The sequence below is a fragment of the Eretmochelys imbricata genome, chromosome 12 (assembly GCF_965152235.1).
Source record: "Eretmochelys imbricata isolate rEreImb1 chromosome 12, rEreImb1.hap1, whole genome shotgun sequence".
Taxonomy (NCBI): domain Eukaryota; kingdom Metazoa; phylum Chordata; order Testudines; family Cheloniidae; genus Eretmochelys; species Eretmochelys imbricata.
In genome coordinates, this window is record NC_135583.1 from 5,610,715 (window position 1) to 5,636,692 (window position 25,978).

General features: G+C 48.1%; 1 protein-coding gene across 2 annotated transcripts in view; it reads left to right on the forward strand.

Moving 5' to 3' along the window:
- Positions 1-25,978, forward strand: part of ATP6V0D1 (ATPase H+ transporting V0 subunit d1) — a 101,708-nt gene that overhangs the window by 29,883 nt on the left and 45,847 nt on the right. Inside the window, exons 2-3 of one of the 2 annotated variants that reach the window (XM_077830978.1) lie at positions 8,878-9,087; positions 22,255-22,426. In XM_077830978.1, coding sequence (XP_077687104.1) covers positions 8,878-9,087; positions 22,255-22,426 — 382 coding nt within the window. The remainder of the gene's footprint in view (positions 1-8,877; positions 9,088-22,254; positions 22,427-25,978) is intronic. The other variant, XM_077830979.1, reaches the window with a different exon arrangement.

Consider the following 25,978-nt stretch of genomic DNA (forward strand, 5'->3'; position numbering starts at 1 on the left):
AGTTGTGTTGTTTAAAATCTAGCAGAAGCCTAAGTTCCCAGATGTATTTTCTCTTTTCTATTAATAAAATTTACTTTTTTAAAGAACAGGTTTGGATTTGTGTGTTTAAGAGATTTGTGCACGTTGTTTAATTAGCTGGTGGCAACAGCTGATTTTCTTCCCCCCCCCCCCCTTTCTTTCTCAGCTCTTCCCCGGAGAGGGGGTTGAAAGGCTTGAGGATACCCCACAGGAAGGAATTCCCAAATGCGCCTTCCTGGGCTCTCAAAGGGGTTCTGCACTTGGGTGGTGGCAGCAGCTACCAAACCAAGGTCAGAGAAGAGCTGTAACCGTGGGAGTTTAATACAAGCCTGGAGTGGCCAGTATTAATTTTTTAGAGTCCTTGCGGGCCCCCACCTTCCGCACTCGAAGTGCCAGGGTGGGGAATCAGCCTTGACAATGTATGCGTGCAGCAAACAGTGTATGATAAGAGTTGGGCAATTTAAAAAACAAACAAAACCAGCATCAATTAAAAAAAGCCAAACTAAACCATCAAGCTGCATTTTAAGTTGCATTTTGTGGAGTGTTGGCTCATTCTAAATTTCCTTGGAGTCTAGTTCCAATGCTGCTCTAGTGCAGGGGTAGGCAAACTTTTTGGCCTGAGGGCCACATCTTTTTGGCCCGAGGGTGGGGAAATTGCATGCAGGGCCATGAATGTACGGCTGGGGGCAGGGAGTTGGGGTGTGGGAGGGAGTGCGGGGTGTGTGTGGGGGTGTGGTGTGCAGGAGGATGCTTAGGGCAAGGGGTTGGGGTGCAGGAGAGGTGTGGGGTGTAGCAGGGGGCTCAGGGCAGGGTTTTGGCTGCAGGGGAGGGTGCAGAGTATGGGAGGACTCAGGCAAGGGGGTAGGGCTGCAGGGGGCTCAGGGGTTCAAGGCAGGGGATTGGGGTGCAGGAGGGGGCTCAGGGCAGGGTTGGGGGTGTGGAGTATGGGCCGGGGCTCAGGGTGGGGGGTTGGGGTGCAGAAGGGGGTACAGAGTGCGGGAGGGGGCTCGGGGCAGGGGATTGGGGTGCAGAAGGGGGTACAGAGTGTGGGAGGGGGCTGAGGGCAGGAGGTTGGATAAGGGTTAGTTGGCGAGAGCAAATAGGACACATGCCTGCTTTTGCCAAAAAAGTCAGGGCAATTGGAACAGGGCTTAAAAAAGGCCCTGTCCTGGCTAAAATGGGACGCCTGGTCACCCTAGCATTACAGCTTCCCATACATCCCTCTCCCTTCTTTCTGTGTGAAAGACCCGTGTAAACAGGGCAGAAATGGACTCTGTTGCACACAGCATTGTCAAATGTGAACTGAAAAAATAAGTGACTACACTTCTCTGGTGTCCCTCCGTTTCAGTGACCCAGTTGGTGGGAAATGTGAGCCAGAAGTGTGCCTTCTTAAAGCGGAGTGTACCCAGATCTTTAGGGTATATGTCAACCGCAATAAAATCCTGCGGTACTGAGTCTCGGAGCCTGGTCAGCTGACTTGGGCTTGTGGGTCTTGGGCTGTGGGGCTAAAAATGGCAGTGTAACCATTTTGGAGTTGGGCTGAAGCCTGGACTCTGAGACCCCGCCAGGGGGTTTCTTATTGCAGTGTAGACCTACTCAGTCCATCACCCTGTAAAGGTATCTTCACCCTCAGTCCCTGGTAGTTGGCCTACCCCATCACTTACCCCCAAGTGCAGAGAACCCATAACTGGCTAGTGAACAGAGTGCTGCTGGCTGTGGGTTGGTTCTGAAAGGCAATTAGTCGTTACATGCCCCCATCTGACAGTGGGGCTAATGAACTAGCAAATGACCTGAAGAAGAGCTCTGCATAAGCTCAGTAGCTTGTCTCTTTCACCAACAGAAGTTGGTCCAATAATAGATATTACCTCACCCACCTTGTCTCTCTAGCAAGTGTTGATACAAATACAAAGGCCTGACTGTGCAGTGAATGAACATGATGCATTCAAGTTCTAACAAAAGAATGAAGTCAGTCACTTCCCAGAAGTAGGTGCCCTGGAGGGCATCTGTCTGGAGAATGTCCTACTGCTTTGTGGTCCTCTCAGTGCTTCCTTTTTACTGGAGTGCTGAATCCTGTTATTGTCTAGAGAGCCTGGGGTGACTAATTGTCCCATCGCTGGGGTCTATAGCATCCTGTGGCATTGCACACTGAGGGCTCTCTACGTCTGAGGGGCAGTGGAAGAGTTAAGCTTCCCCTTTATTCATGTACTTATGTGCTGCTTCTCTGTCCCTGCGGTTCTGGAGTTCATGAACCTTGACTGAGGGTGGTTCCGTTCTTGTAACGCGCTCAGTGTGGTGCTCCCCAAAGCCCTTCACCTTCTATCCGTAGCTAGCACGTTGGGTTGATCGGAGGTGTAACATGCTTCTGCTCTATGCGGGGGCAAGCTAATCTCAGAGTTGTTCCAGCTGCCCCTTCCTTAACTCACATAGTCATCTTCTGGATTGGTATCCAGCCAGAGGGCACCAAAAATGGGGGATCTCTGGCTCCTTTTCCACTCCACGTGTCACTGCCAATAAAGCAGTCTTAAAGGAGAGTGGCTGGTGGGAGCTTGGGTTGTTGGGGGTCAGAGAAGCCACTTCCCTGGCGCACATGTGAGTGTGAAAGTGCTTTACCGCAGGAGGGAAAGGCTCCAGAGGGGCTAGAGTAGTGATGCTTAGACCTTGGGTTCAGGAGGCAAATTAGCAATTAGCATTCCCCAAACGAGCTGCTGGTATGTGAATTGTCCTTTATTATTTATGTATTATCACATAATGGTGGTGGAGTCTGCTATAGACCACCGGATCAGGGGGATGAGGTGGACGAGGCTTTCTTCCGGCAACTAACGGAAGTTACTAGATCGCAGGCCCTGGTTCTCATGGGAGACTTCAATCACCCTGATAGCTGCTGGGAGAGCAATACAGAGGTGCACAGATAATCCAGGAAGTTTTTGGAAAGGGTAGGGGACAATTTCCTGGTGCAAGTGCTGGAGGAACCAACTAGGGTCAGAGCTGCTCTTGACCTGCTGCTCACAAACCGGGAAGATTTAGTAGGGGAAGCAAAAGTGGATGGGAACCTGGGAGGCAGTGACCATGAGATGGTCGAGTTCAGGATCCTGACACAGGGAAGAAAGGAGAGCAGGGAACTGATGGGCAGGATCCCCTGGGAGAATAACATGAGGGGGAAAGGAGTCCAGGAGAGCTGGCTGTATTGTAAAGAATCCTTATTGAGGTTACAGGGACAAACCATCCCGATGTGTAGAAAGAATATTAAATATGGCAGGCGACCAGCTTGGCTTAACAGTGAAATCCTTGCTGATCTTGAACACACAAAAGAAGCTTACAAGAAGTGGAAGATTGGACAAATGACCAGAGAAGAGTAAAAAAAAATATTGCTTGGGCATGCAGGGGTGAAATCATGAAGGCCAAATCATGCCTGGAGTTGCAGCTAGCAAGAGATGTTAAGAGTAACAAGAAGGGTTTCTTCAGGTATGTTAGCAACAAGAAGAAAGTCAAGGGAAGTGTGGGCCCCTTACTGAATGAGGGAGGCAACCTAGTGACAGAGGATGTGGGAAAAGCTAATGTATTCAGTGCTTTTTTTGCCTCTGTCTTCATGAACAAGGTCAGCTCCTAGACTACTGCACTGGGCAGCACAGCATGGGGAGGAGGTGACCAGCCCTCTGTGGAGAAAGAAGTGGTTCGGAAATATTTAGAAAAGCTGGACGAGCACAAGTCCATGGGGCTGGATGCGCTGCATCCAAGAGTGCTAAAGGAGTTGGCGGATGTGATTGCAGAGCCATTGGTCATTATCTTTGAAAACTCATGGCAATCGGGGGAGGTCCCAGACGACTGGAAAAAGGCTAATGTAGTGCCCATCTTTAAAAAAGGGAAGAAGGAGGATCCTGGGAACTACAGGCCAGTCAGCCTCACCTTAGTCCCTGGAAAAATCATGGAGCAGATCCTCAAGGAATCAATTCTGAAGCACTTACATGAGAGGAAAGTGATCAGGAACAGTCAGCATGGATTCACCAAGGGCAAGTCATGGCTGACTAATTTAATTGCCTTCTGTGATGAGATAACTGGCTCTGTGGATGAGGGGAAAGCAGTGGACGTGTTGTTCCTTGACTTTAGCAAAGCATTTGACATGGTCTCCAACAGTATTCTTGCCAGCAAGTTAAAGAAGTCTGGGCTGGATGAATGGATGATAAGGTGGATAGAAAGCTGGCTAGACTGTTGGGCTCAACGGGTAGTGATCAATGGCTCCATGTCTAGTTGGCAGCCAGTATCAAGTGGAGTGCACCAAGGGTTGGTCCTTGGGCCGGTTTTGTTCAATATCTTCATAAATGATCTGGAGGATGGTGTGGATTGCACCCTCAGCAAGTTTGCAGATGACACTAAACTGGGAGGAGAGGTAGATACGCTGGAGGGCAGGGATAGGGTACAGAGGGCACTAGACAAATTAGAGAATTCAGCCAAAAGAAATCTGAGGTTCAACAAGGACAAGTGCAGAGTCCTGCACTTAAGACGGAAGAATCCCATGAACCGCTACAGACTAGGGACCGAATGGCTAGGCAGCAGTTCTGCAGAAAAGGATCTAGGGGTTACAGTGAATGAGAAGTTGGATATGAGTCAACAGTGTGCCCTTGTTGCCAAGAAGGCCAATGGCATTTTGGGATGTATATGTAGGGGCATTGCCAGCAGATCGAGGGATGTGATCGTTCCCCTCTATTCGACATTGGTGAGGCCTCATCTGGAGTACTGTGTCCAGTTTTGGGCCCCACACTACAAGAAGGATGTGGAAAAATTGGAGAGAGTCCAGCGGAGGGCAACAAAAATGATTAGGGGACTGGAACACATGAGTTATGAGGAGAGGCTGAGGGAACTGGGATTGTTTAGTCTGCGGAAGAGAAGAATGAGGGGGGATTTGATAGCTGCTTTCAACTACCTGCAAGGGGGTTCTAAAGAGGATGGATCTAGACTGTTCTCCGTGGTAGTGGATGACAGAACAAGGAGTAATGGTCTCAAGTTGCAGTGGGGGAGGTTTAGGTTGGATATTAGGAAAATCTTTTTCACTCGGAGGGTGGTGAAACACTGGAATGGGTTATCTAGGGAGGTGGTGGAATCTCCTTCCTTAGATGTTTTTAAGGTCAGGCATGACAAAGCCCTGGCTGGGATGATTTAGTTGGGGATTGGTTTGCGTTGAGCAGGGGGTTGGACTAGATGACCTCCTGAGGTCCCTTCCAACCCTGATATTCTGTGATTCTATGAACACAGCAAAATGACTGACCAAGTATTATCGTTTTATCAGCTACGGTTGGCTAATAACATAGTAGAAGCATCCTGATTGGTTAATAATTAAACCAGAGTGTTTTAATAGCATGTGCTGCAAAGAGCCACAGGAGACCCATTAAAGAGCCGCTTGCAGCTTGGGAGCCTCAGTCTGAGTATCCCTGGGCTAGAGAAACTCCCTCCTCCAGGAACTGGTTGGCCTAGATTCCCTCTTCTGTTGGGGACAGGCTGAAACCTTACTGCTGAGTCTGGGTCAGAACCAGCTAGGACCAATGTGTGCTGGACATATCGCAACGTGGTGCCTCACAGTTTGTAAGCCCTTCACTAATGTCTTATGCTGTTTCCTCACTGACAGTCAGCTGAATCACGTGGGCAGCGCTTTGGGATGGTATTCAGCACCTTTTGGAAAATTCTGATGGCATTTGGACCTCTCACCTCAGGAGAAGGGCTTGGGCATAAGTTCCTGGCTCTAAAAAGAGTGGGGAATTAAGCCCAGTTCTGGGCCTGTCTCTTGTAAACCTGGCAGTAAGAGGTGTCTGCTCACAGATGGAGGCAATTCATACGATCTATAGACCTCAAAGAACAGCCTGTGCACTCTAGAGACCTGCAGTCCATAGCTGAGGTGAGCACCACTCTCATGGTGCAGCTCTCTCCTTTGCCATTCATTGCTCCCACAGAGCTTCTCCAAGATCTTAGCAGTGTCTGCTGCTACCTGCACAGCTCCCTTGCTGGGTCATGGTGCAAACAGGAGGAGGGTTGGCACTTCCAATCTGTTGCAGAACTTGAATTGCTCTTTGGATTTGTGATTGATTTTGGAGCAAGCCCATCATAAAAGCTGCAGTTCCACACATCTTGACAGGGCCCACTTTACATGTGGCCCAGTAGTGAGTCGAGGTTCTTGTTCATTTGTATTATGGCAGTGCCTAGGAGCCCTGCTCCCGGACCAGAACCATGCTATGCTTGCTGCTGTAGAAACACACAAAGACGGTCCCTGACCCAAAGGGCTGACAATCTAAATCACAGATGGCTACATACAGACGTTGTGGGGAGGGGAATATGCAAAGGAGTGTTGAGGGCTGTGAAGGAAGATAGAGTGGGAACTTTGTAGATATTTGCAAGAAGCTCCTCCCCAGCATGAGGGGAACCACGGGAGAAGGCGCAAAGGTGCTTACTTGAAAACCGAATTGGGCAGTGGAGGCTGGTCTCCTCATTGTGGGCTGATGGGAGGCGGGCGGTGATGTCTCAGCAGTGAATGAGAGATGCTAGGTAGGTTGGGGACCGGCTATGAAGGGCCTTGAAAGTGAAGAGCAGTAGCTTATGTTTGAAGTGTTAGAGAAGAGGGAATCAGTGGAGGGAATGTGTAGAGATTGGGTGACATGGTCGAAATGGTGGGCTAAGAAAACAGTGGCATAGACTTTACATTGATATCTGGTACAGAGGCCTGGCAGGCCCAACATCCGGTAAGCTGGATGGTTTGCTGCCAGGATGCAGTTTAGAGCGCTGCCTTGCCTGCACTTTTCTGACTGGGTGGGTCACAGTCTGGTAGTCGTGGTATAGTCAGGTCACCCTCCCCACTCCAGTTTTTGTGTCCCTGAGATGGCAGAACTAATCTAGGAATCTGGCCAAGGGCAAGCTCTGTGCAAGATCCTGACAGGCTCATGCCAGCTGGGAAGCTTCCAAGGGGAAATGGAGGCAGTGGAGAACTAAGCCAAACTCCAGCATGCCCAAACGTGAGGCAGGGAGCTCACCTCCTGGAATCACTGCTTCGGAGTATCCAAAAATGTGGGAAGGCAATGCATCGGTATCGAGTCGGGTCACATTTGGAAGGGTAGCTGCACAACCTGAAGGGCTAAACACGTAAATGAAGGTGTAGATTCTGCAGAAAATGAATGGCATGTGGCTACAACTCCTTCACTGGGCTGGGTATTTAGCAACGTTGCTCTAAAATAGCTGTCTCCTGATGGTCCAGGAAGCAATGGTTCAATCTTATGGGAAGGCTGGTAAATCTCTTCCCAGTCTCTTAAGCATATTTGTCAAGGTCTCTTTCCACTCTAAGCCCTGGTCTACACTAGGAGTTTAGGTCGAACTTAACAGCGGTAAATCAATGTAAACCTGCACCCGTCCACACGATGAAGCCCTTTTTTCGACTTAAAGGGCTCTTAAAATCGATTTCCTTAATCCACCTCTGACAAGTGGATTAGCGCTTAAATTGGCCTTGCCGGATCGAATTTGGGGTACTGTGGATGCAATTAGATGGTATTGGCCTCCGGGAGCTATCCCAGAGTGCTCTATTGTGACCGCTCTGGACAGCACTCTCAACTCAGATGCACTGGCCAGGTAGACAGGAAAAGGCCCGCAAACTTTTGAATTTCAATTTCCTGTTTGCATGGTCACCTGCAGCTTGCCACGCTGGCCAGAGCTCATCAGCAGAGGTGACCATGATGGAGTCCCAGAATAGCAAAAGAGCTCCAGCAGGGACTGAATGGGAGGTACGGGATCTGATCGCTGTATGGGGAGAGGAATCCGTGCTATCAGAACTCCGTTCCAGTTTTCGAAATGCCAAAACCTTTGTAAAAATCTCCCAGGGCATAAGGACAGAGGCCATAACAGGGACCCGAGGCAATGCCATGTGAAACTTAAGGAGCTGAGGCAAGCCTACCAGAAAACCAGAGAGGCAAACGGCCTCTCTGGCCAGAGAGGCAAACGGTCAGAGCCCCAAACATGCTGCTTCTATGATGAGCTGCATGCCATTTTAGGGGGTTCAGCCACCACTACCCCAGCCGTGTTGTTTGACTCCTTCAATGGAGATGGAGGCAACACAGAAGCAGGTTTTGGGGACAAGGAAGATGATGATGATTGATGATGAAGAAGTTGTAGATAGCTCACAGCAAGCAAGCGGAGAAACCGGTTTTCCCGACAGCCAGGAACTGTTTCTCCTCCTGGACCTGGAGGCAGTCCCCCCGAACCCACCCAAGGCTGCCTCCTGGACCCGCCAGGCAGAGAAGGTACTTCTGGTGAGTGTACCTTTTAAAATATTATACATGGTTTAAAACCAAGCATGTGAAAGGATTAATTTGCCCTGGCATTTGCGGCTCTCCTGGATGTACTTCCAAAGCCTTTGCAAAAGGTTTCTGGGGAGGGCAGCCTTATTCCACCCACCATGGTAGGACACTTTACCACACCAGGCCAGTAGCACGTACTCGGGAATCATTGTAGAACAAAGCATTGCAGTGTATGTTTGCTGGCATTCAAACAACATCCGTTCTTTATCTCTCTGTTATCCTCAGGAGAGTGAGATATCATTCATGGTCACCTGGTTGAAATAGGGGGCTTTTCTTAAGGGGACATTCAGAGGTGCCCGTTCCTGCTGGGCTGTTTGCCTGTGGCTGAACAGAAATGTTCCCCACTGTTAGCCATGGGGGGCGGGAGGGGGGAGGGGCTAGCCACATGGTGGGGGGAGGCAAAATGCAACCTTGGAACGAAAGCACATGTGCTATGTATGTAATGTTAACAGCAAGTTTACCGTGAAAGAGCGTAGCCATTGTTCTAGAAAATGTCTTTTTAAATACCACTGCCTCTTTTTTTTTTCTCCACCAGCTGCATGTGTTTCAATGATCACAGGATCTTCTCCTTCCCAGAGGCTAGTGAAGATTAGAAGGCGAAAAAAACGCACTTGTGATGAAATGCTCTCTGAGCTCATGCTGTCCTCCCACACTGACAGAGCACAGACGAATGCGTGGAGGCAGACAATGTCAGAGTGCAGGAAAGCACAATATGACCGGGAGGAGAGGTGGCGGGCTGAAGAGAGTAAGTGGCAGGCTGAAGAGAGGGCTGAAGCTCAAATGTGGCGGCAGCATGATGAGAGGAGGCAGGATTCAATGCTGAGGCTGCTGGAGGATCAAACCAATATGCTTCAGCGTATGGTTGAGCTGCAGGAAAGGTAGCAGGAGCACAGACCCCCGCTACAGCCCCTGTGTAACCAACTGCCCTCCTCCCTAAGTTCCATAGCCTCCTCACCCAGAAGCCCAAGAACGCGGTGGGGAGGCCTCCGGCCATTCCACCCCAGAGGATTGCCCAAGCAACCGAAGTCTGGCATTCAATAAGTTTTAAAGTTTTAAACTTTTAAAGTGCTATGCGGCCTTGTTATTCCCTCCTCCACCACTCCTCCTGGTGCTTCTCTCCTCCACCACCCCTCCTGGGCTACCGTGGTAGTTATCCCCCTATTTGTGTGATGAATGCATGAATGTGAAGCAACAATGACTTTATTGCCTCTGCAAGTGGTGATCGAAGGGAGGAGGGGAGGGTGTTTAGCTTACAGGGAAGTAGAGTGAACCAAGGGATGGTGGGTTTCATCATGGAGAAACAAACAGAACTTTCACACCGTAGCCTGTCCAGTCATGAAACTAGTTTTCAAAGCTTTTCTCTGATGCGCACTGCACCCTCCTGTGCTCTTCTAACCGCCCTGGTGTCTGGCTGTGCGAAACCAGCAGCCAGGCGATTTGCCTAAACCTCCCACCCCGCCATTAACTTCTGCCCCTTACTCTCACAGATATCGTGGAGCGCACAGCAAGCAGTAATAACAGTGGGAATATTGGTTTCGCTGAGGTCTAACTGAGTCAGTTAGCTGCGCCAGCGCGCTTTTAAACGTCCAAATGCACATTCTACCAGCATTCTGCACTTGCTCAGCCTGTAGTTGAACAGCTACTGACTACTGTCCAGGTTGCCTGTGTATGGCTTCATGAGCCATGGCATTAAGGGGTAGGCTGGGTCCCCAAGGATACATATAGGCATTTCAACGTCCCCAACAGTTATTTTCTGGTCTGGGAATAAAGTCCCTTCTTGCAGCTTTTGAAACAGACCAGAGTTCCTGAAGATGCAAGCGTCATGTACCTTTCCCGGTCATCCCACGATGATGTTGGTGAAACGTCCCTCGTGATCCACCAGTGCTTGCAGCACTATTGAAAAGTACCCCTTGCGGTTTATGTACTCGCCAGCTTGGTGCTCCGGTGCCAAGATAGGGATATGGGTTCCGTCTACGGCCCCACCACAGTTAGGGAATCCCATTGCAGCAAAGCCATCCACTATGACCTGCACATTTCCCAGGGTCACTACCCTTGATATCAGCAGATCTTTGATTGCTTTGGCTACTTGCATCACAGCAGCCCCCACAGTAGATTTGCCCACTCCAAACTGATTCCCGACTGACCGGTAGCTGTCTGGCGTTGCAAGCTTCCACAGGGCTATTGCCACTCGCTTCTCAACTGTGAGGGCTGCTCTCATCTTGGTATTCTTGCGCCTCAGGGCAGGGAAAAGCAAGTCACAAAGTTCCATGAAAGTGCCCTTACGCATGTGAAAGTTTCGCAACCACTGGGAATCGTCCCAGACCCGCAACACTATGCGGTCCCACCAGTCTGTGCTTGTTTCCCGAGCCCAGAATCGGCGTTCCACAGCATGAACCTGCCCCATTAGCACCATGATGTCTATGTTGCCAGGGCCCCTGCTTTGAGAGAAGTCTGTGTCCATGTCCTCATCACTCACGTCACTGCACTGACGTTGCCTACTCGCTCTATCGCTTTGCCAGGTTCTGGTGCTGCATATACTGCTGGATAATGCGTGTGGTGTTTAATGTGCTCCTGATTGCCAAAGTGATCTGAGCGGGCTCCATGCTTGCCGTGGTATGGCGTCTGCACAGAAAAAAGGCACGGAACGATTGTCTGCCGTTGCCCTGACGGAGGGAGTTGCGACTGACATGGCTTACAGGGAATTGAAATCAACAAAGGGGGTGTCTGCGAGAAACTGAATGGCCCCCTCAAGGATAGAACTCAAAACCTCAAGGATAGAACTCAAAACTGGGTTTAGCAGGCCGTTGATTTCACAGAGGGAAGGAGAGAGGGAGGAGAAAATGAATACAAAACAAATCTGGTCTATTTCTTGTTTTGAGCCACTTCATCTATCTTTATACATCTTGCTGGCAGCAGACTATACAGTACAACCACTAGCCGTCGTCATCTCCTGGGTGCTCGGCAGAAGATGGTGCAGTATGACGACTAGCCATCATCTTCTGCTGGCTGGAGGTTAAAAGACAGCACACTGCCGGTAGGACTGAATCACCACTAGACGAAACAAGGGAAATGACCTGGCTGTGTCACTCCCATGTTTGCCCAGGCACCCAATTAAAAGAGCACCCAGGACTACGTCGATGACCAGTCATACTGCACTGTCTGCTGCCAAAAGGCAATTAACTGCTGCTGTGTAGCAATGCAGTACCACGTCTGCCAGCACCCAGGAGATATACGGTGACGGTTAGCTGATTGGGCTCCATGCTTGCCGTGGTATGGCATCTGCACAGGTAACTCAGGAAAAAAGGCGCGAAATGATTGTCTGCCCTTGCTTTCACGGAGGGAGGGCGGGAACGGGAGCCTGACGATATGTACCCAGAACCACCCGCGACAATGTTTTAGCCCCATCAGGCACTGGGATTTCTACCCAGAATTCAAATGGGCGGCAGAGACTGTGGGGACTGTGGGATAGCCACCCACAGTGCAATACTCCGGAAGTCGACGGTCGCCTCGGTACTGTGGACACACTCCGCCGACTACATGCACTTAGAGCACTTGTGTGGGGGACACACAATCAACTGTACAAAACCGCTTTCTACAAAACCGACTTCTATAAATTTGACATAATTTCATAGTGTAGACATACCCTAAAAGAAGTTATGTATCCAATGAGGAAATCAGCAAGACAACAGCCTGGGCTTCTGCTTGGCTCTTCCATGAAACTGCAGCCTACAATCCTCCCTTAACTTTTATGAAATGTCTAAAAAAACCTAATTCTTTTCCCTCTGAGTTGGGAGGGCCTTGCTAATTCCCAGTAGACTGTTTCAGATGGATAGATTACCTGGGCATGAGAAGACAATTTTGTCCTTACCTGGAAGTTTCTTAATCAGGGACAGTTTGAAGCCCTCAAACACTGACAACTGTTGAGTGAAAATCCAAACAGTGGCCATTATATATGGGGTGGACAGTGCAAGTTGAGAGCATATGTCTGGGTAGCAGCTGGATGCTAAACTTTGACCCAGTGAGCTGACTCCATGAGTACCTGTGAATGTGGTGATCCAGTAGTTTCCTTCAGACTGATGGGTGACTGACTATGACAAAACCATCCTACAGGTAAGCACAAAATACTTGCTGTAGATTGCAAACGCCATGTGGCAAGGACTGGTTCCTCTGTTTCCTTACTGCGCTGAGCATGCTGTTTTCGCAACTTGTTTTAAATGACATATAAATAACTACAGAGTTATACAGTCAAACGTGTAAACGTTGAGAAATGCTTGGTTGAAAGTAGCCATCATTCAGCTCTCTTGTGTGCATGTTATGGCAGTCTTTAATTATACTCTCTGCATGGGACGATCAGCAAAGAAAAGAGCGGGTTTCTGACAAGTTGTTGAACTCTTACAAATGGCAGTTTTCCGGCACCTGCGGCACTGCCATAGCTGGACATGCTCAGGGGAGGAGCAAAGGCACTACTTCGACCGAAGTGGATGCCCTGGCCAAAATTCAGGTTCCTCCTCCCCAAATCCTTTAAGGGCTAGAGCCATTCACAGAATTTTGGAACAGTCTGAGCTGGTGGATGTACCTCCTCCCCTTAATCTTCAGAAATGGCTGAACTGTTTTTTTCCCCCGGAAACTTAATTTCTTGAGGCAGAGGCTAAGTGTGGGAAACTCGCATCTTAATTGTCACTTTTTGGCAGTTACAAGCAGCTGAAAAGGAGGGATTATAATGGAAGTGTGAGGAACCCAAAGAACAAGGGGCATTGCCAGTCGTCTCCCTAGGTATCCCCCATTTCTCTGCTGCCTTATTGTGGCAACTAACATCCGCTAGGATGTTCTTGCTGTTGCTCCTCTGCATGTATTCCCACGAAAATTCATTCCCACTTAGTGTCCCAGAGCCAGAGGTTGGCACACTTGGGACTTCTTCAGCAGTTGGTTCTTGGTTTGATTCACTAGCCATAGCGATGGCAGGGGCAGGTTTTCCCACTGTTTCTTTCTTGGTTGGGTGGTGCAAGCCATTAGACTGAAGTGATTGGTGATCAGCATTATTAAAAGACTGGTCTCCTTGGCTGAGAACAGGTGACTGGCCCCTGTGAGTGCAGGAATGCAAGTCAATGTGGGGACCATGTATGCTTGTCTGAGGCATCAGGGCCACGGAGTTGGGAGTTAGAAAGCAGAGCTAATCCAGCCTCCAGGAGAGTGCTTAATCTGCTTGGATACTAATTCATAGGCAGCGGAGGAGCCCAGCTGAAACTGATTCCTAGTTTCCAGAGTTATTGGACTGGCTCCCCTCTCACAGAAATCCATTCCAGTGTTACATAATGTGTTCCCAATTCCAGCTGGCTTTTGCTCCACTGAAACGAGTGCCTCTCTGAGTACCTCCGCACGCCATGCAGAATTGTCCAATCAAACGGCTAACGGAAGCTTCCTCGCAGCCTTCCAGTTGAGAGGTTGCTTGGCAGAGGTTACTGCTTGTACTGCTCCTTCATCTGTTATCTTGAACAAGATTTGAGCGAAGCTGATACAAATAAAATGCACCTATTGGGAGTTAATAGTGCAGCGGTCCCTGAGTGTCTTTATGTGGCCCAGAAATCACAGCTAATGCCTTACCAAGAAATTCCCTGACAAACCGACTTGCCTGTTTTGGGTGATCCCCTGGAGATTTTGTGGGGGAGCAGTGCATGGTGAGCACCTCTGAGAATTGGGCCACGTATTTCTGTACTTTTAACATGATATTCAGGGGCCTGATTCTAGCTCCCAGGGGCAGAGGGGAGAGCACATTGGAGCAGATATGCCACCACAGGCACTGCTGTGGGTGTGGCCTTTACGGTGGCCACCGGAGCAGGGCCACAGGCGTAGTTTGACTTCGGTGTTTGAGGGGGGGCAGCTCCAGTCAGGTCAACGGGGTCGTGTGTGGGAGGCGGCGGCAAATTCCACACCTGACTGGGGCTTGCAGTTTGGCAATGTCCCTTAACCCCTTCCCTCCAACTATGGCCATGAGCAGGGCCTAGTTGTGTGATCTGTCACTGGACTGAAGGATGTGGGGATGGGGGCGGGGTTCTGACAGGTCCGCCAGGAAAGAACTAAGTATCTGTGTAGGGATCCTTTGACTTGAAAGGGGCATCAGTGTATCAGTCAGCAGCATAGCTAAGCAGCGATAAGGGTCTGGTCCCAGTAGCATCAAAGATGGAGCTGGAGGATGGAACGGTGCTCTGGGCAAGCCCCCCATATTCCCAGTACTAGGAAGAGCATGACGTTCTTGTCTGTTTCTACCACTGAGACTGCTGCGTGAAGCAGCTGGGAGGCTGAGCAGAGGCAACAAGTCCTTCCTGTGGGAAGTGGAAAAGCAGGATGGTTGTCCAAGACTTGTTAGTTTGTGCCTGAGACGAGGGTTCGCTGACTTGTGAGAAGGAGCTCACTGTGTGAGTTTGGAGCAAGCTTGTTGGGTTCTTCATGTGGGAAGGTTACCAAGTACTTGAAACCAATTCAGCTTAAAAAACATGAGCTCCTGGAATCTCCCCTCTTCCTTCCCTCTCTTGTGGTACGTTTGCTCTGTGCTCTGCCAAGTGAAACATAGACGAGGTGCCAAGTTAGGCGTCCAGCTTTGCCCAGCGATGTCAGGGCCCAAGACAACACTCGCTTGGACTTCAAACCAAGCAAGTTTTGTTCCTGGTGGACCAGCGCCAGCGACTGGGAGCCAGTGGGGGAAAATGAGGGTGGGGACTGGAGGCAGTTTGCTGGGATGGCGGGAATACTGAGACTGGATGAGAAGCTGGGGCCAGGAGACTGGGACTAGCTAGACAAGGAGACTGGGACTAGGAACCAGGGTGGGGTTGGAGGGAAGGAAACTGATCTACCCCTGCATCCCAACTCCTTGTCAGAGGTGGGTCTGCCTGGGCAAAGAACCTGGGACAAAAAGGAGGGAGGCTGGGTGAAGAGCCTGGACAAGGGAACTGGGATACTCCTCCTGAGTGGAGGCTGGGGCTAGGTAGGCACAGAGAAGGAGAGTGCAGTAAGGGTCAGGGGTGGGGAAAAGGGGACAGTAACAAGTTGGAGGGGCTGCTGCAGAAGAGGTCAAGCTTGGAAGTGGGCAGAAGTCTGTGCCCACTGGAGCACACTCCCTTCTAGAGCTTGGAATGGAACACAGTATCCCTGAGTCTCCCCTCTCTTCTGCCACAGGGGTTTCCCAGATATCTGCTGATGGCAAAGTGTCTGTCACATCCTATTCTAGGGCTGGCCCATCTTGAGAGTAACAATCTTCTGTTGCTATCAGTCCATTAGCTCAGGTGGCAGAGGTCTGTTCGGTGGGTCTATAGATTAACCCTGCTGTTGAACCATGCGGGGGGGTTGATGGGATGGAATTTGTTTTTTTCAGTTTGTTTTCTTAAAAACCTAGGAAACTGCACAAACCCCCCTGCATTAAAAGAACATGAAAGTTGCAAACACAAGCACTCAAAAGTTAGGAGATGCCAGATCGCAAGTTGCCTATGCTACCTTAACTCAGTCCCCTTGTGCGCGTGCATCGTGACACGATCCAACTACATTATCACAAACTATTTCCACAGGGTCCCTGCCTCATTCAGTGCACAGGGTGGAGCTGCTGTAGGGGTGAATCAGGGCTGTGCAGTAAAAGGTGGGGTCATCTGTAAGACCCCTGCCACATTTGGGACAGAAACTGGGAGGTGTGCAGTCAATGAGGCAGGGGATGCAGGAAGAAAGGAGAGTCTCATTGTTAACTCAATTGAACGATGCCCTGGAGAATTAGATTCTATCCCTGGCTCTGACGCAGATTTCCTGTGTGGTCCTAAGCAAGTCTCTACACCGTGGCTTCTTGTGAAGTGCTTAGCACTCGCAGCTGAAGTCAGCTAGAGTGGTGCGTTGACCATAATAAGTGGTATATGACACTCAGTACACCAAAAAATCATTTATTTTAAGCATCTCAAATTGGGCACCAAAATCAGTGGAAACTTTTGACCTTAATTTGCCTCCATTCCCCATGTGTAAAGTGGGGATAATTCTGCCCCCTCATCTCAGAGTGGTGTGGTGAAGATAGATTAGTGTTTGCGAAGCACTCAGACGTGGTGACAAGTGCCGTAGAAAACCCAGGAGGAAATTAATGATTCTCTTCCAAACAGGGTATGACAAGGGTGCAATAAATAAGGCCTGGGGCTGCACAGGAACAGCGAGGCTACTGTACCACATGCTACGCTTACAGCATGTTCCTTACAGAGCAGCTCTCAGCCCAGAGCCTGCAGGAATGGTACCTGCTGGCATTGGTGTTTGAGCTGATCTCCAGGTGAAACCTAGAACCCACAGGTATCGAAGAGAAGAGAGACCAAGTCGGCCTGCTTCTCTTCTCTCCCCACCCGTGAAGTCCACACAAGGGTCCCTATTAAATATTCTAAACTGTGCATGTGCAGTTACTGTAATTACAGCACAAACTGGGTAAAAGCACATAGAACCATAGACTATCAGGGTTGGAAGAGACCTCAGGAGGTCATCTAGTCCCACCCCCTGCTCAGAGCAGGACCAATCCCCAACTAAATCATCCCAGCCAGGGCTTTGTCAAGCTGGGCCTTCAAAACCTTTAAGGAGGGAGATTCCACCACCTCCCTAGGTAACCCATTCCAGTGCTTCACCACCCTTCTAGTGAAAGTGTTTCCTAATATTGAAACTAGACTTCCCCCACTGCAACTTGATACCATTGCTCCTTGTTCTGTCATTTGCCGCAACGGAGAACAGCCGAGCTCCGTCCTCTTTGGAACCCCCCCCCTTTCAGGTAGTTGAAGGCCGCTATCAAACCCCCCCTCACTCTTCTCTTCTGCAGACTAAACAAGACCAGTTCTCTCAACCTATCCTCGAAAGTCATGTGCCCCATCTCCCTAATCATTTTTTTTTGTCCTCTGTTGGACTCTCCAATTTGTCCAGATCCCTTCTGTAGTGGGAGACCCAAAACTGGACGCAATACTCCAGATGTGGCCTCACCCGTGCCTAATAGAGTGGAATAATCATTTCCCTCGATCTACTGGCAACACTCCTACCAATGTAGCCAAATATACTGTTTGCCTTCTTGGCAAAAAGGGCACACTGCTGACTCATATCCAGCTTCTCGTCCACTGTAATCCCCAGGTCATTTTCTGCAGAACTGCTGCTTAGCCAGTCGGTCCCCAGCCTGTAGCAGTGCATGAGATTCTTCCGTCCTAAGTGCAGGACTCCACAGTTGTCCTTGTTGAACCTCATCAGGTTTCTTTTGGCCCAATCCTCCAATTTGTCTAGGTCACTCTGGACCCTATCCCTACCCTCCAGTGTATCTACTTCTTCCCTCCAGGTTAGTGTCATCTGCAAACTTGATGAGGGTGCAATCCAGCCCATCATCCACATAATAAAATGGGGGGAGGGATAGCTCAGTGGTTTGAGCATTGGCCTGCTTCACCCAGGGTTATGAGTTCAGTCCTTGAGGGGGCCATTTAGGGTTCTGGGGAAAAAATTGGGGATTGGCCCTGCTTTGAGCAGGGGGTTGGACTAGATGACCTCCTTAGGTCCCTTCCAACCCTGATATTCTATGTTGAATATAAATATATCCATATGTTGAATAAATCCGGCCCGAGGACCGACCCTTGGGGCACTCTGCTTGATACTGGCTGCCAACTAGACATTGAGCCATTGATCACTACCCGTTGAGCCCAACAAGCTAGCCATCTTTCTGTCCACCTTATAGTCCATGCATCCAGCCCATACTTCTTTAACTTGCTGGCAAGGATACTGTGGGAGACGGTATCAAAAGCTTTGCTAAAGTCAAGTTATATCACCTTCACCACTTTCCCCATATCCATAGAGCCAGTTATCTCATCATAGAAGGCAATCAGGTTGGTCAGGCATGACTTGCCCTTGGTGAATCCATGTTGACTGTTCCTGATCACCTTCCGCTCTTCCCAAGTGCTTCAAAGTGGATTCCTTGAGGACTTGCTCCATGATTTTTCCAGGGACTGAGGTGAGTTTCCCCAGATCCTCCTCCTTCCCTTTTTTTAAAGATGGGCTCTATATTTGTCTTTTTCCAATTGTCCAGGACCTCCCTTGATTGCCATGAGTTTTCAAAGGCACATGCTAATGGACAGCTAAATTAATAGAAGGGAGCATTATCTAGTCTGACCTGTACAGTGCAGAAGCTGGGACTGGACAACAGGTGATGGATCATGTTGTTCAATGCCCTGTTCTGTTCACTCCCTCTGAAGCATCTGGTGTTGCCCACTGCCAGAAGGCAAGATACTGAGCTAGCTAAATCATTGGTGTGACTCAGTTTGGCCATTCTTATGGGTTTGATGCAGACATCATATCTTTAATTTAACATTAGATATCTTTCTAAAAGATTAAATCATGGAGAATCCACCTCATCCCTAGTTAAATTGTACCTTATTTTAGCTGAATTTTCCAATCATTGGCTCTTGTTCCATTTGTTAGCTGAGAGCCCTTCACTGTCAGAAATCTTCTCCCCAGGTAACTACTTGCAGACCATGGTCAAGACCTCTTATCCTTTTCTTGGATAAACTAAATAGACTCAAGGAGCTCAATCACTGTAAGGTAGGTTTTCCAGACCTCAAATCATTCTTGTGGCTCTTCTCTGAACCCTTTTTTTCTAACTTAATAGTCTTTGTTTGGGCACCAGAACTGGACACAGTATCCAGTAATGGCATTATCAGTGCTGTCTGCAAAGGTAATATCACCTCTTCCTTACCTTACTTGAGATTCCCCTGCTAATATGTCCAAAGACTGTTAATCTTTTTGGCACTCCGTGATGCCATGGCTCAAGTTTGGTTGGTTTCTACCATAACCACCAAGTCCCTTTGAGTCTTTGCTTTCCGGGATATAGTCCCCCTTCCTGTATGTGAAATCTATATTCTCTATTTTTAAATTTTGCATTTTGCGTTGTTAAAATATTCAAATGGACCCATTTTACCAAGCCATCCAGACTGGTCTGTAGAAATGATCTGTCCATATTTACTGCTCCACTAATGTGCAATCTGTAAAATTTACTAGCAGGGACTTCATATTTTCTTCAGTATCTTTATCAGTGATGTGGCATAGCACTGGGACAAGAACAGTTCCCTGCCAGACCCCCTCTGAAAATGCTTTCAGTGGATTAGTATTCTCCTTTTAAAATTACTTTGAGCTCCATCAGCTGTTTTTTGTTTTTTTTTTTAATCCGCTTGATGTATGCTCCATTGAATGCTGTCTGGTGATAACTTTCCTCTGACGGTGGTGTAGTGGAGTAACTGTGTGTGCAGTTGGCTGTAACTATGCCTACAGGTTAAGGGCACAGTTTAGCAAAATCAGACCCTTAGATGTACTTAGCTCATTTCTGAGTCTGTCCAGTGGTGATGGATATGCACCCAACCTTGGTACCTACTCTTATTCTTGGTGTAAAGCTGAAGTTGTTACACAATTCAGTGGTAGGGCAAGAGTGGCTCAAACACTTCGGATTCCAAGAAATCAGGAAGAGGTTTTTGGGTAGCATCTGGTTCAACTAAACTTCCCTGCCTATCCCTTTCCACCTCAAGCCCCTTGAATCCCTAGGAGAATTGGCTTGCCTCACTAATGCTCTGACAAGATGAAGCTGAAGGCAGAAGAACACTATGTACTAAAGCAGCTAGTAACCCTTTGAGAAATAAATGATTCTAAATGACTTAACATTTTTGGGTTCAGTTACAGCCCATGGAGATGCATTACAAATCTTACTTGAGCAAGAAGGGTATATCTTGACAAAGGAGAGAGTTTGTCACATTGGGGTTATCCGATGGCCAGCAATGCAGCTTGCAGTGGGTCAGCTGACATTGCAGGGGGAACTGAGGAACAGAACTGGTGTCTGGACTTGGAGTCAACTTGTTTGCTTGCTTTATCGTTCAGATTTTCCTTAGTCTCTCGTACTAGGCATTCCCTCCCCAAGGAAACACCTTCTATTCCTCTTCACCAGCTCCATCTCTGACCCTGGACATAAGACTTGACTTTACCATGGTGTATTGTATTACTCAAATCCAGTTGCTGACCAGTATCTGCTTGCAAAACCAAACTGACTTTGCTGCCACTTCATCAGATTCTGAAACTCCCAAGGTGGTGCTCTGGGTTCCAAAATTGGTGTCTTGATCTGTAAAAGGCACCATGCACAGAGCAAACACGTGCCTCTTGACACATGTATCCTTTGCAGTGGACGTGTTATTCCTCGACTTTAGCAAAGCTTTTGACACGGTCTCCCACAGTATTCTTGTCAGCAAGTTAAAGTAGTATGGGCTGGATGGATGCACCAGAAGGTGGGTAGAAAGTTGGCTAGATTGTTGGGCTCATTGGGTAGTGACCAATGGCTCCATGTCTAGTTGGCAGCCGGTATCTAGCAGAGTGCCCCAAGGGTCAGTCCTCGGGCCAGTTTTGTTCAATATCTTCATTAATGATCTGGAGGATGGTGTGGATTGCACCCTCAGCAAGTTTGCAGATGACACTAAACTGGGAGGAGTGGTAGATACGCTGGAGGGTAGGGATAGGATACAGAGGGACCCAGACAAATTAGAGGATTGGGCCAAAAGAAATCTGATGAGGTTCAACAAGGACAAGTGCAGAGTCCTGCGCTTAGAACGGAAGAATCCAATGCACCGCTACAGACTAGGGACCGAATGGCTAGGCAGCAGTTCTGCAGAAAAGGACCTAGGGGTGACAGTGGACGAGAAGCTGGGTATGAGTCAACAGTGTGCCCTTGTTGCCAAGAAGGCCAATGGCATTTTGGGATGTATAAGTAGGGGCACTGCCAGCAGATCGAGGGACGTGATCGTTCCCCTTTATTCGACATTGGTGAGGCCTCATCTGGAGTACTGTGTCCAGTTTTGGGCCCCACACTACAAGAAGGATGTGGAAAAATTGGAGAGAGTCCAGCGAAGGGCAACAAAAATGATTAGGGGACTGGAACACATGAGTTATGAGGAGAGGCTGAGGGAACTGGGATTGTTTAGTCTGCGGAAGAGAAGAATGAGGGGGGATTTGATAGCTGCTTTCAACTACCTGAAAGGGGATTCCAAAGAGGATGGATCTAGACTGTTCTCAGAGGTGGCAGATGACAGAACGAGGAGCAATGGTCTCAAGTTGCAGTGGGGGAGGTTTAGGTTGGATATTAGAAAAAACTTTTTCACTAGGAGGGTGGTGAAGCACTGGAATGCGTTACATAGGGAGGTGGTGGAACCTTCCTTTGAGGTTTTTAAGGTCAGGCTTGACAAAGCCCTGGCTGGGATGATTTAGTTGGGATTGGTCCTGCTCTGGGCAGGGGGTTGGACTAGATGGCCTCCAGAGGTCCCTTCCAACTCTGTTATTCTATGATTCTATGATTTTTCATCATAACTGTGTCTGAGCCACATGAGATCCTGACTACTTCTCCCTGCTAAAAACTCAGAGGCAGGGCCTGCAATGAAGCCTGAGACCAAAGCACTGCTGGGCACAATAAAGCGCTTGGTTTTCAGATGTCGGATGTGCTTGTTGACACAGCTCTAAGAATGAGAGTAGCCCTCAAACTCAGGCAGATCACCAGCATGCAGGACTGTAAACATGGGGGTGCAAATTTAAATGGTTAAGGAGAGAGAGGACAAACATGCTTGAGACATCTGAATTTTTTTCTAGGGTAGAGGAGGAGGGCATTGCTTGAGGAAAACAAAGTTGGGACTAAGATAAATGGCTGGCCTCTTTCTGGGCTTGGATTTGCACTTGGCAGGAATTACAATGAGCTGAATTACAAAATACAAAAGCAGAGGTGTCTCTCTGAGCAGCAGGTGTCACTGTGTGCCAGTGTAAGGGGGGAATGCTCAGATCAAAGCACAGTGTTTGCTGGAGCTTTTCCTTTCCATAATAGTTCAAAACAAAAATTTCCTGAATAGTGGTTTCTGCTTTTCAGATTTGAAGTTGCACCTCCAGAGCACGGATTATGGGAACTTCCTGGCCAACGAAGCCTCCCCCCTTACTGTGTCTGTCATAGATGACAAGCTGAAGGAGAAGATGGTGGTGGAGTTTCGTCACATGAGGAACCACGCATATGAGCCATTGGCGAGTTTCCTGGACTTCATCACGTAAGTACGAGCTGCTCCACAGTAGCACTTGGAAGCAGACTTTGCTGCGTCTTTCTCCCCTGATGGACATAACCGCTCTAGGCTTGCAAGTTTGTGAGTGAAATTGCCCTGGGATCCTGCTGACAGAATCCTCGTCGGCTGCACAGTGTCTTGGGCAGATGTGTATTCAAAAGGCTTCCACTCCAAAGATTCTCCAGGTGTCTCTCCCCTGCTAACACAACTGCCAAGATCTGCTTCAGTACAGACTGACTTAGTCTTCCTTTTTGAAGTTTTCCATGAGCATTGAGATCTTCTAGTTTAAAATAAACCCAAGGAGCTGCCATGCTAGCAGTATTTTTCCCCAGGAATTGAAATGGGGGGGGTTTTCAAATGTATGGGGCAGTGGGGAGGTCAGGGCCGATGAGGGGTGAGACCGTGAGGGTGAAGGTGGACTGTATGGCACCATAGTAAAAACTGAAAAATATTTCATGACCATTTTATTAGATTTTAAAATCATCACACAAATTAAAGTTGGCTACTCAAGCCTTCTATGAAGCACTACGTCTACATCCTTCTTGGTTTCTTGTTATAATTTTGCACAACTCTGTTAATGAACTTCTTGAATACAATGCATTCAATTTTGGTGGCTTCTCATGTGTCAGATACTTCCATTCCTTCAGTTGATATGCTCATTAGTTCATTCACATGATCAGGCAGAAGGTGGCAACTTTCAAAACACAAAATTCTATTCAATGATGAAAAAGAACGCTCAATTGTAGCTGTTGTGACTGGGAGTAGCAAGAGATGAATTCCTGCTTCTTTCAGCCCAGGAAACAGAGTGTAAAGATCGGGTTGAGTCACTAGCGATGATAAAAAAGAAGTTGAAGTCAAATCTTCCTTCATTCATAGTAGGATATTCCACTCTGTGTTCAAATTCTCTATTCTGTCCCAAGCACATGGCAGCTCCATTGCTGATCGTGCCTCACTCCACTCAACTGTCGGTGTTTTATAGGACAGGCATCTGTAAAAGCTACATAGAAGTTGAGTAGAATCTAGAAGTTGCTGTTATAGATTTTTAAGAATCAAGTCTGTATACTTTTTCAGTTATCTTAACAAACACTTCTTGTCCTCTTCAATTAAGGATTCAATATAAATGCCTTCATTTGTCAGCTTCTGGATGGAAGTCTTTGCTTCTTCCAGTACTTTTTCAATGGATAGCTCTCTGATCCAAATGTAGCTTCTGTTGCTGGGCAAAGATCTACTACTGTTGTAGCAGATGCCTAGATGGTATTGTTTAATGACCCAAGTGGTTTCAGCAGTAGACTTATGAGACAGAACGGCAATAGTCTTCTCTGAATGTAGTAGCAAAAGTAATCCACCAGCCTCGCTACTTTGATCCATCCCATCTTGGTAGATACTTTCCAAAGCCAGTAATAATGGCTGGAGTAATTTTAAGACAACAGCCAAGGATCGCTCATGAGAAAGCCAGAGGGTTTTCTCAGGTTGGACTAATTTGAACTTCAGTCCCAGTGTATCTTCTATATTTTCCAAGATATTCAGTGTTTTTGGACTCTTGCTGAAAAAAGAATATAATGAAGACATTAAATTTGTAGCTTTTTAAATGTCTTTTGAAGAGTCTGCAGCTTATACTAGCGCAAGATGGAGTAGATAGCCTCTGCAGTGTGTATAGGAGAGACTAGGGTTACACTTTTCTCTGAGCAAAGCTTGTGCTCCACCATGTCTTCCAGAGAAGTGTGCAGCTCCATCAAATGCGCAAGCAGCCATCTGTTTGGAGTCCAATTGACAAGCATTTAACTCTTCTAAGATGTGGATTGTCACAGATGCAGCCAATCTGTCTTCTATAACTTGAACATCTAGAAATGCATGTACTGGCTTACCACTGACATCAAGATAATGTACACAATGACTTAATACTTGATGACTATTTGCATCGGTGCATTCATGCAATTTTTTTGAATGTGGTGAGAGACTTCTTCACTTTTTCAGCGGTTGAGTCTTCCACTGTTGCACCACATGTGTCTAGCCAGTCAGTTGAGTTTCCTGCAGAAAGACAGTGAGCATTTGCTGGTCTTGTTCGGAACCAGTGTTCAGCTTCAGGATGAACAAGTGACAGTGCATTTAACATTGGCCTCCAGTTTGTAGTGTGTGGTATCTCTTGCTTAAATAGAAAGGCCATGTTTGGTCGCATGAACTGTGTTGTGTAACAGCCTCATTAACACTCACTGGTGTTGTCCTTGGTCAGTGGAGACTCCGAGTTCAGAGCTGCTTTCATGTGAGTTCACCTCCCAGCTGGGGGGCAAGAAGGCACCTCGCTCATTCCTCCAGCTGCTCGCTGTTCGCTCTGGCCACTGTTGTTGTTTGTGCCACTGTTCACTCCATCACTCTGCTTTAAGGCCCTTCACAGTCCATAGCCATTCTACCTGTCATCGTCTCTTACGATTGAGATGTTGACTCCCACATCATATTGGCCCCTGATGCCAACCTCCATCGCCCCCTTGTTAAATTTTCAGGTGAACACCTTGGTGCTTTTTTTCCCGTGCTGCCCCACATGCTTGGCGAGATCTGCAAAACTAGCTCATAGTTCTCTCTACATCTCTCCTTCACCATGAGGCCTACAAGAAACTTGAGCACCGCCTGTCACGCTGACCAAAATTGTCTGTTTCCTTAGACCAATGGAGGGAGTATGTCAGTATTGTGTCATTGGTCTCCTGTCTTGTACTTAATTGTAAACTCTTGGGGGGAGGGGCTCTTTTTTGTTCTGTGTCAGTCCAGCACCTGGCGCGATGGGGCCCTCATCCATTACTGAGGCTCCTAAGAGCTACCATGATACAAGTAGCAGTCCAGCCACAGGACAGAGAATTTCACCTTGTGATTCTTTCATAGTCCAGTAATCTCCGGTTGAGCTAGGGGATCTTTTAGAAAGACCTCCAATCTTGATTTAAAGACCTCAAATGACGGACTCAACCATACTGTTGATTTAGTTGTTCCAATGGTGGAATGCCTTCACCATTAAAACCTTGCCCCATATTTCCAGCTTTAATTTGTCTAGCTTCAGCTTCCAGACACTGGATCTTGTTATGCTTTAGTCTGCCTGATTTCAAGAGCTCTCTGCTTTTGGGAAAACTTCTCACTATATGGGGGCTAGTAGACAGTGAGCAAGTCATGTCGTAAGCCTCTCTTGGGTAAACTAAATTGAACTTCTCTAATTTCACTGTCGAACTGGGTTTTCTTTGAATTGTTCTTGTGGTTCTTCTCTGAACCCTTTCCAGCTTTGGACACCAGCAGTGGACACGGCGTCCAGTAACAGTCTCAGCGATGCTGTATGCCCAGGTAATACCTTCTCCCTGCTCCTTCTCCTGTCTATGCATAATGGTCACAGCAGCTGCCTTAGCACAGCATCATGCTAGAAGCTGATGTTGGCTTCTACCGTGATCCAAGTCCTTTTCAGAGTTGCTGCTTTCCAGCATGCAGCCCCCTCCACCTGTAAGTGGGCCCTAGATTCTTTGTTCCTAGATTTACAAGTCTGCGTTTAGCTATAATAAAATACACGTT